Below are 16,113 nucleotides of genomic sequence, written 5' to 3' on the forward strand. Positions count from 1 at the left end.
CAAAATTTGCATTTTTTTTTATCTTTTATTAATTAATTTTCGTATTTTTAATTTATATATTTTTTAAAAATTGATTTTTTCACTTTTTTGCATTTTATTCACAAAAATAATAAAAAATTATTAAAAATATCAAAAGTGTCTAGATTCAATGTATTTTGTCAATTTTTTCAGATCTAATTTTTGATTGATTATACTCTGTCACAATTAATTCTTTTCTTATAGTCTTAATTCTTCTTTTAAATAAAATTTTTTTTCTCTCGTTTGTTCTTTTATTTTACCTAAGCCATATGGTGATTTCTGATGGCTTTTTTTTTTTACTTTTCCTTGTAAAAATTATTTGATTAAACTCTCTCACTGAGGATTACAAAGTCTCAATTTTTCCTGTTAAAATTGGTTTCTACTTTTTGTTTTTCCAAATCACATGATGATCATCTAATGGTTTATTTTTCTATTTCATTATTCTTTTATTTTATTTTTATCGTTTTTTAGATTATCTACTAATATAAGTTTTATTTTTCTTATAATTTACTAATGGTTTTTTTACTAATAATTTACAATTTTTTTTTGTAAATAATATGAACCAATTACTACACTACCACATGACGTTCATATGATGGTTATCTTTAAATTTCTTTACCTCTTATTTGTATAAGTTACACACCTTTTTCACATTCAACCATACATTCATCATTCACTAAGAATATATATTTTTTAATTGCATTTTCATACAATATATATTTTCTAATTGAATGTACATTTTTTAAAGTTTTTTACAATATCTTCTATTATTTTAAATTTTTTATCTCACATCCCTTTATTTTTTTGTACAAAAATAATCAACAACAATTAATAAAGATTTTTCATTCAATATACTCTCTCAAATCATGTTCTCATGTACCTCTGGAATTTAATCTAGTTAGAAACTTTATCAAATTCTATATTAACAGGTTGAGTGAATTTCCAATTTGAAACATGGGAAATGATTAATGGAAGAACAAAAAAATTATTCATTTGGTTTCTCTCAAATTTTGACCTGGGAAAGAGAAAGGGAATGAGAGGTAACATACATATTCTGCCATTTTGTTTTTATTTTCTTTTCTTCTTATTTTAATTAAATTTCTTATGTTATTTAATTGTTATTTGCACATTCTGATCGGAAAAGTCAACTAAATCCTCATATTAAATTGTTTTGATTATTTTTATGTGTAAAAAAAAAGAAGACAGAAATAGAGAAAAAGGGGGAGCGACTCCCCATCTAGGTTTTTTTTATTGAAATTTAATTAGAATTTAGTTTGGTCTGAGTCTTGGGTAACATTAGGTTCCATCATTTTATCTATTGATATTCCTGAATAATTAGTACACTCCTTCTAACTTTTTAAGAAAAAATAATATTTTAGATTAATTATCATTATTAAAAAATATAAATAAATACAAAGATTTAATATTTATCATGGTTAATTAATAAGATTTTTTTGTATAATTTAGATTATGTAATTTTGGGTTATCAATTTAATGAGGAAACATAAACAAATCATATCTCTTTTTATTTTCATTATAATCTTTTTAACATAATTTAGATTAAGTAATTTTAGGATATCAATATAATGAGAAAAAAATAAACAAATTATATCTCTTTTATTTTTCTAGAATCATTAAGTAATCAAGTAAAAATAAAAATGATAAATATTAAAAACTAAAAAAAACTTTTTCTTTACTTTAGGTTAGTAGGTCAATTATTAAATTTATTAAATTAATTTGGATTTTCTACTCTTATAAAGTAATACAAATATATATCATATTTTCTCCTTATAGTTAAACCTTATTAAGAGTTATCAAAGTGACTTAATCTTTTCCGTAATTTTAAAACTTTAAAAGACATTCCCCATGTTTGCTCATACACCCCATGTTTCTTTTTCATAATTTATTTAATTAATATATTATTATATATAATTATTTATTAAATTGGGCTTTATTTAATTAGTTGACTCTTAATAGTTTGATTAAATTAATAATTATGGTTTTCAATATTTCAAATTTTTATTTTATATTTTATTTATTTATCATTCTATTATTTAAATGATTAGAAGAAAAAACATTTAATTAATTAAAGGATTAAGACATATTTATGGATATGTGTTTGGAATATAATATGGGATAAAATTATGGGTAATTTATAGTGTTTTAAGGAATGAGAATTATGGATAAAATCGGAATAAGGGATATATCATATTGCATATAATTTAACTTATTTTCTTAACCAAATTAAATTATCTTTTTTTACAATTAAATAAAAGGATACAGATATGAGATAAAACTATAAAGTTTTCAAGGGTTAAATCAGGGATAAAATCGGGATAATGGATTATGTCTAATGTTCAATTATAATCACTAATTTATTTTCTTAAATAAATCAAAATATTATATTTTTGCAAAATGATTAAGGGATAAATCAAGGAATATTAATCGGGGATAGAAATTGGGATAAGGATAAATTAAGGGATATAAATAAGGGATATGTCATATCAATATACAATATTTAAGTATTATAATTTTCCTTTTGTAATTAATGGGATAATCATTGGATAACTTGGGGATAACATGAGATAAAATTCTTTTATAATTCTTAGGGATAAAATCAGGGATTAAAGTCGGGGATAAGGGATATGTTCTTTGGGGTTTCTAAATTAAACTTTTAATATTGAATAATCATATATAGTATCACTATGAATATTTTTTTTATAATCAAATTAACGGGATTTTTTTGTTGCAATTAATCAAAGGGGATAAGTCAAGGGATAAATCGGGGATAAAATCAGGGTAAAGGGTTATGTCTAGTACTTAATTATGACTCCTAACTTATTTTCTTAAATAAATTAAAATACTATTTTTGCAAGGGATAAAAGGGATAAAATCAATCTAAACTCATCTCAAACTATAAGTCCTCCGCTTTAGTGCATTGAAGCATTTTTCAAGATCAATTACTTCTCCGCCCCCGATGCGTGAGAACTTTTAAGGGATAAAAACAACCAACCAACCAACATTTTTAAGACGAACTACGGGGCTCTGATCCTTCAATACATTTGAGGGTACGTAAGCATAGAGTTGTAAGACTCTAGCGAGTACAATAATAAAAAATATTTCTTAGGGATTCCCTTATAAAAATAATAAAAAAAATTTGTAAATAAATAAATAAATAAATAATTAATAAATATTAAAGCAAATCTTCCTTAGAAACACACTAACCCTAGAACTAAAGGAGGATCCCATTGAGTACAATGGAGGTAAGGGGTGCCTAACACCTTCCTCTTACTTAACTGACTCCCGAACCTAGTCTCTTACCTTTAGTCATTAGGTTTTATCATTATTTCCCTATTCCTTAGGAACTAATAAATGATGGTGGTGACTCTGTCATTTTTCCAGCCGCGACAGGTTTGATGATACATCAAAGAAGGTATGCAGGCGAAATACTCAAGAGACTTAGGATGCAAGATTGCAACCTAACTTCGACTCCAACTGAGCCTAGATTACAACTGTCAAAAGATTCAGATGAAGATGATGTCGACCCAACCCAATATAGAAAACTTTTTGGGTCACTTCGATACATTTGTCATACAAGATCTGACTTAATATACAATGTAGGTATGGTGAGTAGGTTCATGCAGAAGCCAAATGTATCACATCTATCATCGGCGAAGAGGATACTAAGGTATCTGAAAGAAACTCTCGACTATGGAATTTTGTTTCCTGCCGCTGATGAAGAAAAAGAATGCAAATTAGTGGGATACACCGACTCAAGTTGGTGTAGTGATGTTGAGGATCAAAAATCCACAATTGGCTATGTGTTTATGCTAGGTGGTGCACCAGTTGCTCGAAATTCGAGAAAGGAATCAGTAGTGACATTATCGTCATGCGAAGCAGAATACATAGTTGTTTCTCTTTGTGCATGTCAAGCAACGTAGATGGTGAATTTGGTCGAAGAGATAACAACAAAGAATTATGGAGAAATTGCCATGAAGATCCACAACATGTCAGCTATCAATTTGGCGAAGAATCCGATAGCACATGGTCGAAGCAAGCACATCGAGATGAGGTTCCATTATCTTCGAGAGTAGGTAGCAGATGAGAAGATGAATGTGGAACACTGTAGAACTGAGAATCAGATTGCAGACATCATGACGAAGGGAGTGCAGGTCGAAGTGTTCAGAAGACTAAGAGCTGTGATGAATGTAGATAGCTTAGACACAATGAATTAAATGGTATGTTGAATTGTAATTTCTTGTGTCGAAGCATGTTGCTCGACAGGAACAAGGAAGTGTCGAACCACCTAGTGTGTTAAGTTGTGTTAGTGTGTCGAAGTGTCGAAGCATGTTGCTTCACACAGGATTTTGACTTATGCCTATTTTAGTAGTGTTAGCTATTTTGGGCTTTTATATTTTTTGGCTTTGGCTTGAGGTCAAAGTTAACCTAAATTTATAAATAGAGGGAGTAATCCTTATTTTTGAAATGAAGTGAATAAAGCATTCATAACATTGTATTCACAGTATTTTGCAGTTGCAAAGTGAATAAGAAGTTTTCCACAGTTTGTGGGCAGAGAGAAACTCTGCAGAATTATATTACTCTTCTCCTTCATCGTTCTTTCTTTCTTTCTCCATTGTTCTTTCTTTTCATTGCTATTGTGTGGGTGATAACAATCTTGTTCATCAAGATTGATTGAAATTATCCATAGGTTTTGGGGAATTTCCAACATCTCCGATCAACCTCGTGTTCATCTCCGATCGATCTCGTGTGCATCTCTGATCAACCTCGTGTTCATCTCCGATCGATCTCGTGTGCATCTCCAATCAACCTCATTTGCATCAATCAATATCATCTGCATCTCGGTTCGACCTTGTCTGCATCTCTAATCGATGTCTCTGTCTCCGTATGTGCTTCTCTAGATTCGATCTTGTCCCAATCATATTGATCTATCATCCTCTATCCATTTCCAATCAATCTTCACATTCTCTCATCCTTGCTCCTATTTTCATATGAAACCCTAATTTAGCTGTTTAACTTCTATAATTCGTATTTTGTTTTGTATGGTGTACATGATTTCACTTCTCCCTTCTTTTACTCTTTCGTTTACAATCATTCAGTTACTTCTCATTTTTGTTATTCAACTTTGTTTATGAATCTAAATTCACGATTTTCTTATTTGTATTCGCAGGATTAAAGGAGTTATAGTGTAGAGAAGCTCCTCTTCTGGAAGTTACCTCAACATATCAAAGTTAGGTCAAATTTCAATTCTACTAAATTCTCTTCTACTTTCACAGTTCACTACCTTTTTTAATGTGCATTAGATTCAGTTCAGCTTAGTTTTCGCTCTTGACTATTCACAAACGCGCCTACTTTCATTCATCATTACATATTGTGGTTTGTGAACATGGTTTTATGATATGATTTGGTTATTATTTTGTTCATTTTTCTAGTTGAACGGATCGTCCAGATTATATCGGTTCAAACCGGTGCTGATCTATTTTATGACGTCATTCGGTTGAACCGGTCAGACCAACCGGTCCATATTTTCAAAACTCTGGTTTATAGACTGCATGCGGCTTTTGTCTTCAATTCATAAACATCTATCTCTGTGTTGTATTTCAGGAACAAATTGTGAAACTCTGAATTCAGAAGTTATTGAAATTTGAAAAGTAAAAATGGATGATGCTTTTGATGATGAAGGTGGACCGTCTGTTACAATCCGCGAGTACCTTGAGGAGGTTGAGGAACGGGAGCTGGTATTTTGTTTTCTATACTGTGAATGTACTTTTATGTATCTATGATGGGTAAATTCTTGTTTGTTTTTCATTCGGATGTCAAATCTATTGTCATGATAACAATGTTCATGTTGCGAGATTGTGAATTATATGTTATATTGATTTGATTTTGACTTGTTATCACATAGTGTAGTATCATCTCTTGTAGTCATTTTTAAACCTATAATATGAATGTGATAGATTCACTATATTGGACTAGGTGCATTTCAATTGATTAGATTGTGGAAACATTTGCTTAATTGTTATAAGGAAAATGCTTACAGCTGTAGTTTCAAGATGAAATTTAAATTTCTGGCTCCTTAACTTGTTATCAAGACTCTAATAATAAGATGACTGTTAATGTTTTGTTGTTGTTTATGCTTAAAATGCACGAGGGGGCTCAGTGACATAGAACCTATCTCATTTAAATCTAAACAAAAATAACAAGTTGATACAATAACTAAATCAGTGTGTATGTGTTCTGTTGACTGTTGATTTGATTGCAAAAATGGAAGTTATGTGCATTTTGAACAATTTGTTCATGTTTCTTGATTGTCGTTTGTGTCTATAACCTATTAATTAAGAGGAAAACAACACTAAATTGAAAGATTGGTATTGAAGATAATGACATACGTGTTTAAAATTATATTGTCAATAGCACACTTATTAAAACTATTTTTTTCATTTCTCTATTTAGGTTTTACCCAAATTGTATATATGTTTATAGAATGAGAATAACTATTCTTCCTGATGTTGTTTTGGTTAAATTTGTTGTATAGTTTAACTCAATTTGATAGTGCCTTTATTGTAAGATGTGTTGGTTATGGCTTAACTCATTTGGTTATGGTTTAACTCATTTGGTTTGATTCAATAATATTATTCAATTTTGTTGAATATATATATATATATATATATATATATATATATATATATATATATATATATATATATATATATATATATATATATATATATATATATATATATATATATATATATATATATATATATATAATATATATATATATATATATATATATATATATATATATATATATATATATATATATATATATATATATATATATATATATATATATATATATATATATATATATATATGACCTCAAATGTTAATCATTTGATTTGATAATTGTTGATCTTGTTTAATACGTTTTGATGGGAATGCATATCTTTACTTTCTGTCCCTATTTTTCTTTCCAATGCAGGTAATAGTATATGCGGAGACAGATCTGTTGGAAATCCACCATAATCTATGGAGATTTTCAATTAATCTTGATGAACAAGATTGTTACCACCCGCACAATAGCAATAAAGAGAAAAGAACAATGGAGAAAGGAAGAATATAAAGAACGATGAAGGAGAAGAATTAAATTCTACAGAGTTTCTCTCTGCCCATAAATTATGGAAAACTTCTTATTCACTTTACAACTGCAAAATACTGTGAATATAATATTATGAATACTCTATTCACTACATTACAAGAATACATGTTACTCTCTCTATTTATAGATTTAGGTTAACTTGGACCTTAAGCCAAAACCCCAAACTATAAAAGCCCAAAATAACTAACGCTACTAAAATAAGCCTAAGTTGAAATTCTGTGTGAAGCAACATGCTTCAACACTTTGACACACTAACACAATTTAACACACTAGGTGGTTCGACACTTCATTGATCTGTCGAGCAACTTACTTCGACACAAGAAATTGCAATTCAACACATCACCTAATTCATTGTGTCTAAGCTATCTACATTCATCATATCTCTTAGTCTTCTGAACGCTTCGACCTGCACTCCCTTCGTTAGGATGTCTGCAATCTAATTCTCAGTTTTGCAGTGTTTCACATTCATCTTCCCATTTGCTACCTGCTCTCGAAGATAATGGAACCTTATCTCGATGTGCTTATTTCGACCATGTGCTAACGGATTCTTCGTCAGATTGATAACTGACATGTTATCGATCTTCATGGTAATTGTTCCATGACTCTTCACTGTTATCTCTTCGACCAGATTCACCATCCACGTTTCTTGACATGCACAAAGAGAAGCAGTTATGTATTCTGCTTCGCACGATGATAATTCCAATATTGACTCCTTTCTCGAACTCAGGGCAATTGGTGCACCACCTAGTATAAACACATAGCCCGCTGTGGATTTTTGATCCTCAACATTGTAACACCCCTTTTTCTACCCCAAAATACTTAACATATAATCAGAGTAAATAAGCACGCATATAAACAAAAGGGCGTCACATCGACGTTTTCAAAAACTAAAAGCTTTCAAAAACCAAACATCATTCATCATCAATATACAATACACATGGTCATTTAAAATAACACATTTCAATTATCATGAATATTCAGAAATATGCGTTCGCAGCGGAAAATAATGAATACTCATGCATTTCATAAAATGATCCATGTCCCATACCATGATCATCTCTCAATAATCTCCTCAAGATAAAATAAAACCATATTCAGAATATTTGGCACTATGGCCTCTCAGACAACAATTTCAAATAAACATGTTCACAAGTAATAACATGATACATATCCAAATAAGATATGAGTTCAATACTACTAATCTACCCAGTGTTACATGACCAGAGCATTGACTCACTACTTAGTCTCTAAAATAAAGCACCGAAGCTCTCCAGCTAATCTCGAGTGAGCTACCGTCCACTTACTTCAGCAATACTACTCTGGACTATCTGCACGTTGCCATGTAAAGCAACATTCCAACAGAAGGGTGAGAATTCAAATCATTATGAATAAGTATAATAAGGCGCAATGATTAAATCAACAATTAAAGGAATTCATCACACTTCATATAACCATGTAAATAATATTAACCAACATTTATTTCACATGTTTCAAGCACACATAAAACTCAGGGAGTATAATATTACAATCCAATACTATATTCCCAATTATACACATAGCTACAATTATCACATAATCACATATTTTGCCAAATTATGTATCCAAACATCACCAAATTCAATTACCATATCTCATACACACATAACAATCACAATACTGCATACACTCAATTATCTCATAACTCTAATGTGACTCAATGCAAGACATGTGACTCTATGCATGTGGTACCTCAATGTGAACCAAACGTTTCACCGCTTTCCGATTCAATATCTAGAATCCAAGCCACGCTTCCGATCCGGACAAGATCAAAGCCACTACGCCTATTTCCAATTAAGGATCAACGTCTATGTGAACCCACAGTTTCACCGCTTTCCGATTCAATATCTAGAATCCAAGCCACTACGTCTATTTCCAATTAAGGATCAACGTCTGCTACGCCTATTTCCAATTAAGGATCAACGTCTATGTGAACCCACAGTTTCACCGCTTCCACTATGAAGCCGACCATGCCATGAATGAATTTACAAATACCAATACATATGCAATTAAGATCATCTCTACCATCTTAACATTCCACATATCACCATAATTCAACTCTATGAATTATCCACCAATGGTACATATACACATTCATAACAATATATCATTCACAAATATAGGCTAATTATCAAATGCGCACACTTAGATTTCATTTCAAATGAATACAACTTTGAAAATCTCAATTTTTCATTTTCACAGCAAGTAACCGGTTAACGCTCGGTGGGTAACCGGTTAACATAAAACAGAATCAATTTCCTGCGCAGATTTTCAAGCAAGTAACCGGTTAACGCTCGGTGGGTAACCGGTTAACATAAAACAGAATCAATTTCCTGCGCATATTTTTAAGCAAGTAACCGGTTAACGCTCGGTGGGCAACCGGTTAACATAAAACATAATGTAGAATTTTCTGCGTTTTTCATCGTTGGAGGACTTTCGGACCTCCGATTTCGATTCCGTAAAAAGCCAAACGTTCAGAAAATTGTAACTCATACAATACCCTAAGTATATAACATTAATTTTCAGTTTTAACACAATTAAATCACCACAATCAAGAATATGCATCAAAAACTAACAATTCCAAACAACCATACAAAATTAGGGATTTTTAACCTAAACATACTTCTACCCATTGACCCAATCATACTAACCCATAATAATAAGGATTCTCCCCCTTACCTCTTCAATTTTCTGGAAACCCTAGCTCCTCTCTTGTTCTTCCCCTCTTCTCCTTACTTTTCCTCTTCTCTTTCTCTATTGCCGTCAAATGATCAAATAATCCTAATCCCCACTCTCTTCACCTCTTATATACTAGTATTCTATTTGGGCTTAAATAATGATACCTCTAATGTAATTAATAGGCCCAATAATACCTAGTATTATAATATCTCTAATTAGTTCAATTAAATTAAACTAACACAATATGCACACCAAGTTAATTAATTCAATTATTCATTATATCTCATATCCACTAAATAATTAATTAACACACCAAATTAATTAATATAATCAATTATTATTCTACCTAACAACCAATTAATTAATTAACACTCTAAATAAATAAAATAAAATATAATAATAATAATATAAGAAATAATTACTAAAATTGGATTGTTACAAACATCACTACACCAACTTGAGTTGGTGTATCTGACTAATTTGCATTATTTTCCTTCATCAGCTGAAGGAAACAAAATGTCATAGTCGAGAGTTCCTTTTAGATACCTTAGTATCCTCTTCTCCGCTGCTAGATGTGATACCTTGGCTTCTGCATAAATCTACCCACCATACCTACACTGTATGCTAAGTAAGGCCTTATGTGACAAATGTATTGAAGTGACCCAATAAGTCTTCTATATTGGGTTGGCTCGACATCATCTTCATCTGAATCCTTCGACAATTGTAATTTGGGCTCAGTTGGAGTCGAAGTTAGGTTGCAATCTTGCATCTCAAATCTCTTGAGTATTTCGCCTGCATACCTTCTTTGATGCATCATCAAACCTATACCACTCTTGTTGAATTCGATGCCAAGGAAATATGAAATGTCACCCAGATCTGAGATTTCGAATTCCTTGTTGATATCACCTTTGAAGTCTTTGATCTCCTTCTTGCAGCTACCTGTTATCAATAAGTCATCGACATAGAGACATAGTATAAACAATTCACTCTTGCTTCTTCTTACATATACTCCATGTTCAAATTTGCACTTCATAAATTCCTTCTCCCTTATAAAGTCATCTATCTTCTTTGAAATTCTAGTAACAGACTATCGATGTCACACGGGATGTTATGACATCCAATTCTGCACAGACAGGTGATGTATGCAGAAAGTAAATGCAAAAAGCAGTAAATGACACAGAGAATTGTTTACCCAGTTCGGTGACAAACACACCTACTCTGGGGGGCTACCAAGCCAGGGAGGAAATCCACTATAAGAGGTATTAATTCAGGACTTAAACCACCAGTTTAATCCTATCACTTAAGACCTACCCAATGCAATTTCAATCTAAACTAAGACCTGAGTACCTACTCACTCCTCCTCAATCAAAGCAGTGATTACAACCATTAAGAATTTTAAAGTCAGTGGTGAAGATATACTTCAAATAACTCTTGATTATGCTTAAAATCTTTAATCAAGAAACACAACACTCACACTTAAAAGCTTAGAGTGACACAAAAATTACAACTCAATAAACACCCTAGTCCAATGCAATCATCTAGGTGATAATTGCTTGGCTCACAAGTAAAACCTAATTCAAGACACAATGAAAGTACAACAAGGATATATAATGATATATTGAATTCTTCACGCTTCAAATCCCTCAGTTGCTGAAAGTAGGATTGCCATCCTTTTATAATGCAGTACTTGGGCCTTGTACTTGAATTTCCTAAAATTAAGGTTAAGCAAGTTAACCTAATTTCCACACATTAGGGTGCTAACAAATAGGCTATATGCTAGGTCTCTTAATTTTAGCACAACTGTTAGTTTCATGAATTTTAGCACAGCTGTTAGTTTCCTGAAAATCAGCCTGAGATAAATACTGAAACATAACAGAAAACTTAGCATATACTTTAGCATCTGCTGTCAAGGATGAATGTCATAACATTCAGTTTGACATCCAGAGAATGCTGTCATGAATGAATGTCATAAAATTCAGTTTGACAACCAGTAAATCCTGTATTAGCTAATCCTGCAGTATACTACCTAAGCATGTCATGACATCAGTCAAGACATCTAAGTACAGTAAGTGTTTTAACATAAAATGCAGCCAATCAAAAACATCTACAAACTCCCCCTTTGGCAAATTTTTGGCTAAAACAACTTGGCATCACAACAGAGTTCACAACAGCAGAAAGCACACATCCAAGCAGAGAATCAAATTAGCTAATACACTTAGCAAACATAGAAGTTAAACTTCAACCAGCAGCAACACATGAGAAGATCAAGCAGAGAGCAAACAACAATACAACCTCTTATTTAGAGGACCTTCAACTTCAAAGAAATCTGTTGTCCTGGGGTACAAGTGTTACTCCCCCTTTTTGTCAAAAATGTTGCCAAAGCAACACTTAATATTACAGACCAAAAAAAATAAAAATGCAAGCAATTCTCAGAAACACAAGAAATGTTCTAGTCATCTGACTCAGAGTCAGCATCATCATTTGTGCCATCATCAGGACTGGCATCTACTTCTCCCTCTTCACCTTGCCTTTCAGCTTCTTCTGCAACAGCAGCAACTTCACCAAATTCTCCACCATCAGCTAGCACATCACCTTCAGTCATCTCCAAAGAGCTAATCAATTTTTCCAATTTCAGCTTCCTTGCCTCTAATTCCCTGCAGGTTTCTTTGAGCATTGCAATGACAACAACTTTACCTGGTTGATTGCTTACACGTGATATCTCACCTGATGTCATGACAATGTCAGAGACATGGGTACCTAGGAACGGCTTATGATTGAACGACATATGGCTGTCTCTTTTCTTCACAGAATCATTCTCAGTTAAGATGTTTGGAAACTGATTCAAAACAATACCACAGATGAGAGAAGGAAAGGCTATAGGACCCTTCACACTGAAGCTTCCTGCATGCTTCAAAGTTTGATCAAAAATATAGGAGCCATAGTCAAATTTGGCTTTGGTTCCAATAGCATATATAAACTTTCCAAGCATTACAGCAACTGTAGATTTATGATTGGTGGGCACCCAGTTAGCAGCTCCAATCTTGTGCAACATTGCATACTTGACACTCAGTTTACTTGCCACCAATTTTCCTTTGAGAGGCCACTTCCTTACCTGATTAGCAGTGATGACTTGACAGATTTTGTTTTCAGTCACCTCAAGCTCAGGTTAAGCTTCATCAGGCCTTCCCAAATACTTGTTGATCACTGAAGGAGAGAAATTTACACACTTGCCTCTCACATACACTTTCCTGAATTCCTTAGACTTGCCATCAGCATATTCTTCAGACAAATTAACAATAAATTCCTTTACCAACATCTCATAGCACTTTGAGAACTGAGTCACAGTCTTCATTAAACCAGCCTCTTGAATAAGGTCCATAATATCCTTACAGTCTAGGACATTCTAAGCTAATTCCCTTTCCAAAGCCAGCCTCTTCTGATAAACATATTTCCACCTATTTACACTTGAAGCAAAATGAAAAGATATGTTGTCATTTGGTACTTCAGGGACACTAGCTGCAAGCTTGCTAGTGGTTGGCTTCTTCTTTGACAGAGTGTCAGAGACATTACACGGAACATCTGTGTCAGACTCAACAACAACAAACTTGGTCTTCTTTTTCTTGGGCACCACTTTGCTCCAAGATTTGTTTGGACCATGACCTTTCCTCTTGAGGGAACTCTCAACTGCCACCTTTGTCTTGGAAGAGGTTGGAACATCAATCTTCTTTCCGGGGGACCTTTGAGCCACAGTTTTCTTTTCTCTCCTAGTCCTAACCCTTTTGGCTATGCTAGGGAGGACTGAGGACAACAACTCATTATCAGAAAATTCCTCCACGTCTACTGTTTCATCCTCACAGTTAGGGTTGTCACTGACATCATGAGTGACATGAACTTCCTCACCAGCCACATTATCTAAGGGTTTGTCAACATTTGACTCCTTATAAGCATCAGTTTGCTCAACATCATCAGAGATATTCTTTCCTAAAGACTCAGTATTTTCTTGATAAGCAACACTATCAGGTTCAATAGTGTTTAAGGGAATGGAAACCCCAAGGACCTTATGATTTCCAGACAGTATTCCATTCGCCATAGTGGCAATGGCATTGTGAACATACCTGGAACCTTCTTTGGTTCGTTCCTCAAGAGCGATGGCTGAGGAGAAGCCTGATACAGTTTCTTTAGGTCTTCTTGCATGTGGGGTATTCGCAGAGTCAGCAACAGGATCTTCTCTGTTAGGGTTGTTTGGTTCAGCGCTAGGAGAACAAGGCATGTTCTTGGAAGGAGAAGAGTTGGATTGTTGAGATATGATGAGTATCTTAGAGACGAAATGAAAAGTTTCTCTGAGAGGATGCTTGCTGTCATACGGTGAACTGGACTTTTTTGTGGTTTTAATCGCAATGTCGCGGTTAGCAAGAGTCGCCACCGACTTTTCTTTTATCCCATAAGGAAAGGTGGAAAAGGACAGGAAAGACCTTAATTTAGATTCTTAGGTTCGGGAGGTACGTTATACAAAGGGAAGGTGTTAGCACCCTCTGTATCCATGGTTATCCATGGGCTCTTAATTGCTCAATCATTTATGTTTTGCTAGTTTGAAAAAGGTGGTTGAGAAATGTGTAGGAAATGTCTTGAAAAGGAGAATTTAACTTTGTAATGATTCTTGCATGAATGTATACAAAGTGGTTATCTCATTTGGATTTGAAAGTTATTTAGAAAAATATAACTCAGCAATGATCCTAGTACGGATGTATGCTAAGTGGTGATTTTCCAAAAAAAGATGTTTGAAATGTGTAAGGTGGGAAAAATATTTTAGGTTATGAATGAGCAATTAAGGGTTATACCTGTCCGAGGTCTTTACCGTCATTTCCTATCCTTGTGAGGGTAAAACTGGCCCTACTATTGAGAAGTAAGTAGTTTTATCCTTTGGATGTAGAAGGGTCATCGTAGGGTCATTGATTGGTCATTGAAGACAACAGTTATGAGGATACCTTAGCATTCGAAGGGACTATCATCATTTAACCGTAGGCTACACCGAAGGGTCATCGAGGGATAAAATCGTAATTTCGAAGGCAACATCCGAGGGACCATGATTTATCTTATGATGATTTAACCGAAGGGTCTTTGCTAAGGGTATCCCCATATTCGCGGGACATGACCGTATTACGTAATCGGGGGGTAACAAAGAGAGAGGTCCGATATTATTTATTTAAAGTCCATATTTTAACAATTAATTAAATAGCCGTAATCAGTTAGGTAATTAGGTCCACATTAAATCGATGAAATCAATACATTAAAAATCAAGCTTGGTGATGCAAGATGAATTTCCACATTAAAATTAGGTCATCCAAAACCATCTCCTCAAAAGTGTCCACACCTAAAGCGGCATGCCTAGCCGGCTGTTTCTTGGAAGTATGCTAGCCTTTACACCATGCAACATACGGGTTAGAGCATTGAGATAAAATATGATTTGACAATTGCACCATAAAATACACATAACAGTCATGAGTTCAGGCCAAATGATGCAGAATCATGATTAGATAATATAAGATAGAACAGCAAAGAGACAAAGCAGCCACTGTCCCGTTCGCCTCTGCTTCGCCTAGCGAAGGCCCAGCGAATGCTCGCTGCAGGCTCGCTTAGCGACGTGCTAGCGAGCGGCCACGGGTTTGGGGTTTGACAGCAGCATGACTTCCGAAAACTTGTATTTTCATGGCATTGGATTACAGGCATAGCATAGACAATTATACAGGATGTTCATACTTAGATTCACATGTGAAATCAAATTATATATCAAAACTTTAATCGTAATGCATCATGTATGTAAAGAATATCGATTGGAAACGTAAAACAGTGGTGATACACAAACCTGTGTGCAATTGCGATATTGAAAGGGACTGATCGTTTGGATGCCGTATTGAGTTGGGCGGCGGTAGCTTCGGTGCGGATGGGCTGCCTTCAGGTTAGCAGGGTTTCTGCACCAGGGTTTCCGTCCTTCTCTGTCCGTCTTGGTTTCTCCGTTTCTGTGTCTTCTTTTCGTGATTGAAGAGCTGGTATTTATAGTGGTAGTGGTGACCTAATGGGCTCAGAATGAGGTCCAAAACTTTTTGATATTCGCAAGCTTCGCTAGGCGAAGGAATTGCTCGCCTAGCGAGCAAGCCATTCTGGGCTTTTTCTGGATCTGATGCTTCGCTGGGCGAGTGTCC

The 16,113-nt window shown here is 33.7% G+C and overlaps 2 protein-coding genes across 2 annotated transcripts; both read right to left on the reverse strand.

Annotated features, from left to right (window-relative positions):
• Nucleotides 1–12,362: 12,362 nt before the first annotated feature.
• Nucleotides 12,363–13,292, reverse strand: LOC127135764 (uncharacterized). Its single transcript, XM_051062404.1, has 2 exons — nucleotides 13,137–13,292; nucleotides 12,363–13,025 (listed from the first exon to the last, which is right to left on the reverse strand). The coding sequence occupies exons 1-2, from the start codon at nucleotides 13,290–13,292 to the stop codon at nucleotides 12,363–12,365; spliced, it is 819 nt and encodes a 272-aa protein (XP_050918361.1).
• A 24-nt stretch (nucleotides 13,293–13,316) lies between these two features.
• Nucleotides 13,317–14,183, reverse strand: LOC127135765 (uncharacterized). The gene is made up of 2 exons (XM_051062405.1): nucleotides 13,574–14,183; nucleotides 13,317–13,492 (listed from the first exon to the last, which is right to left on the reverse strand). The coding sequence occupies exons 1-2, from the start codon at nucleotides 14,181–14,183 to the stop codon at nucleotides 13,317–13,319; spliced, it is 786 nt and encodes a 261-aa protein (XP_050918362.1).
• Between the last annotated feature and the right edge of the window lie 1,930 nt (nucleotides 14,184–16,113).

Source organism: Lathyrus oleraceus, chromosome 4, assembly GCF_024323335.1.
Source record: "Lathyrus oleraceus cultivar Zhongwan6 chromosome 4, CAAS_Psat_ZW6_1.0, whole genome shotgun sequence".
Classification (NCBI taxonomy): Eukaryota; Viridiplantae; Streptophyta; class Magnoliopsida; order Fabales; family Fabaceae; genus Lathyrus; species Lathyrus oleraceus.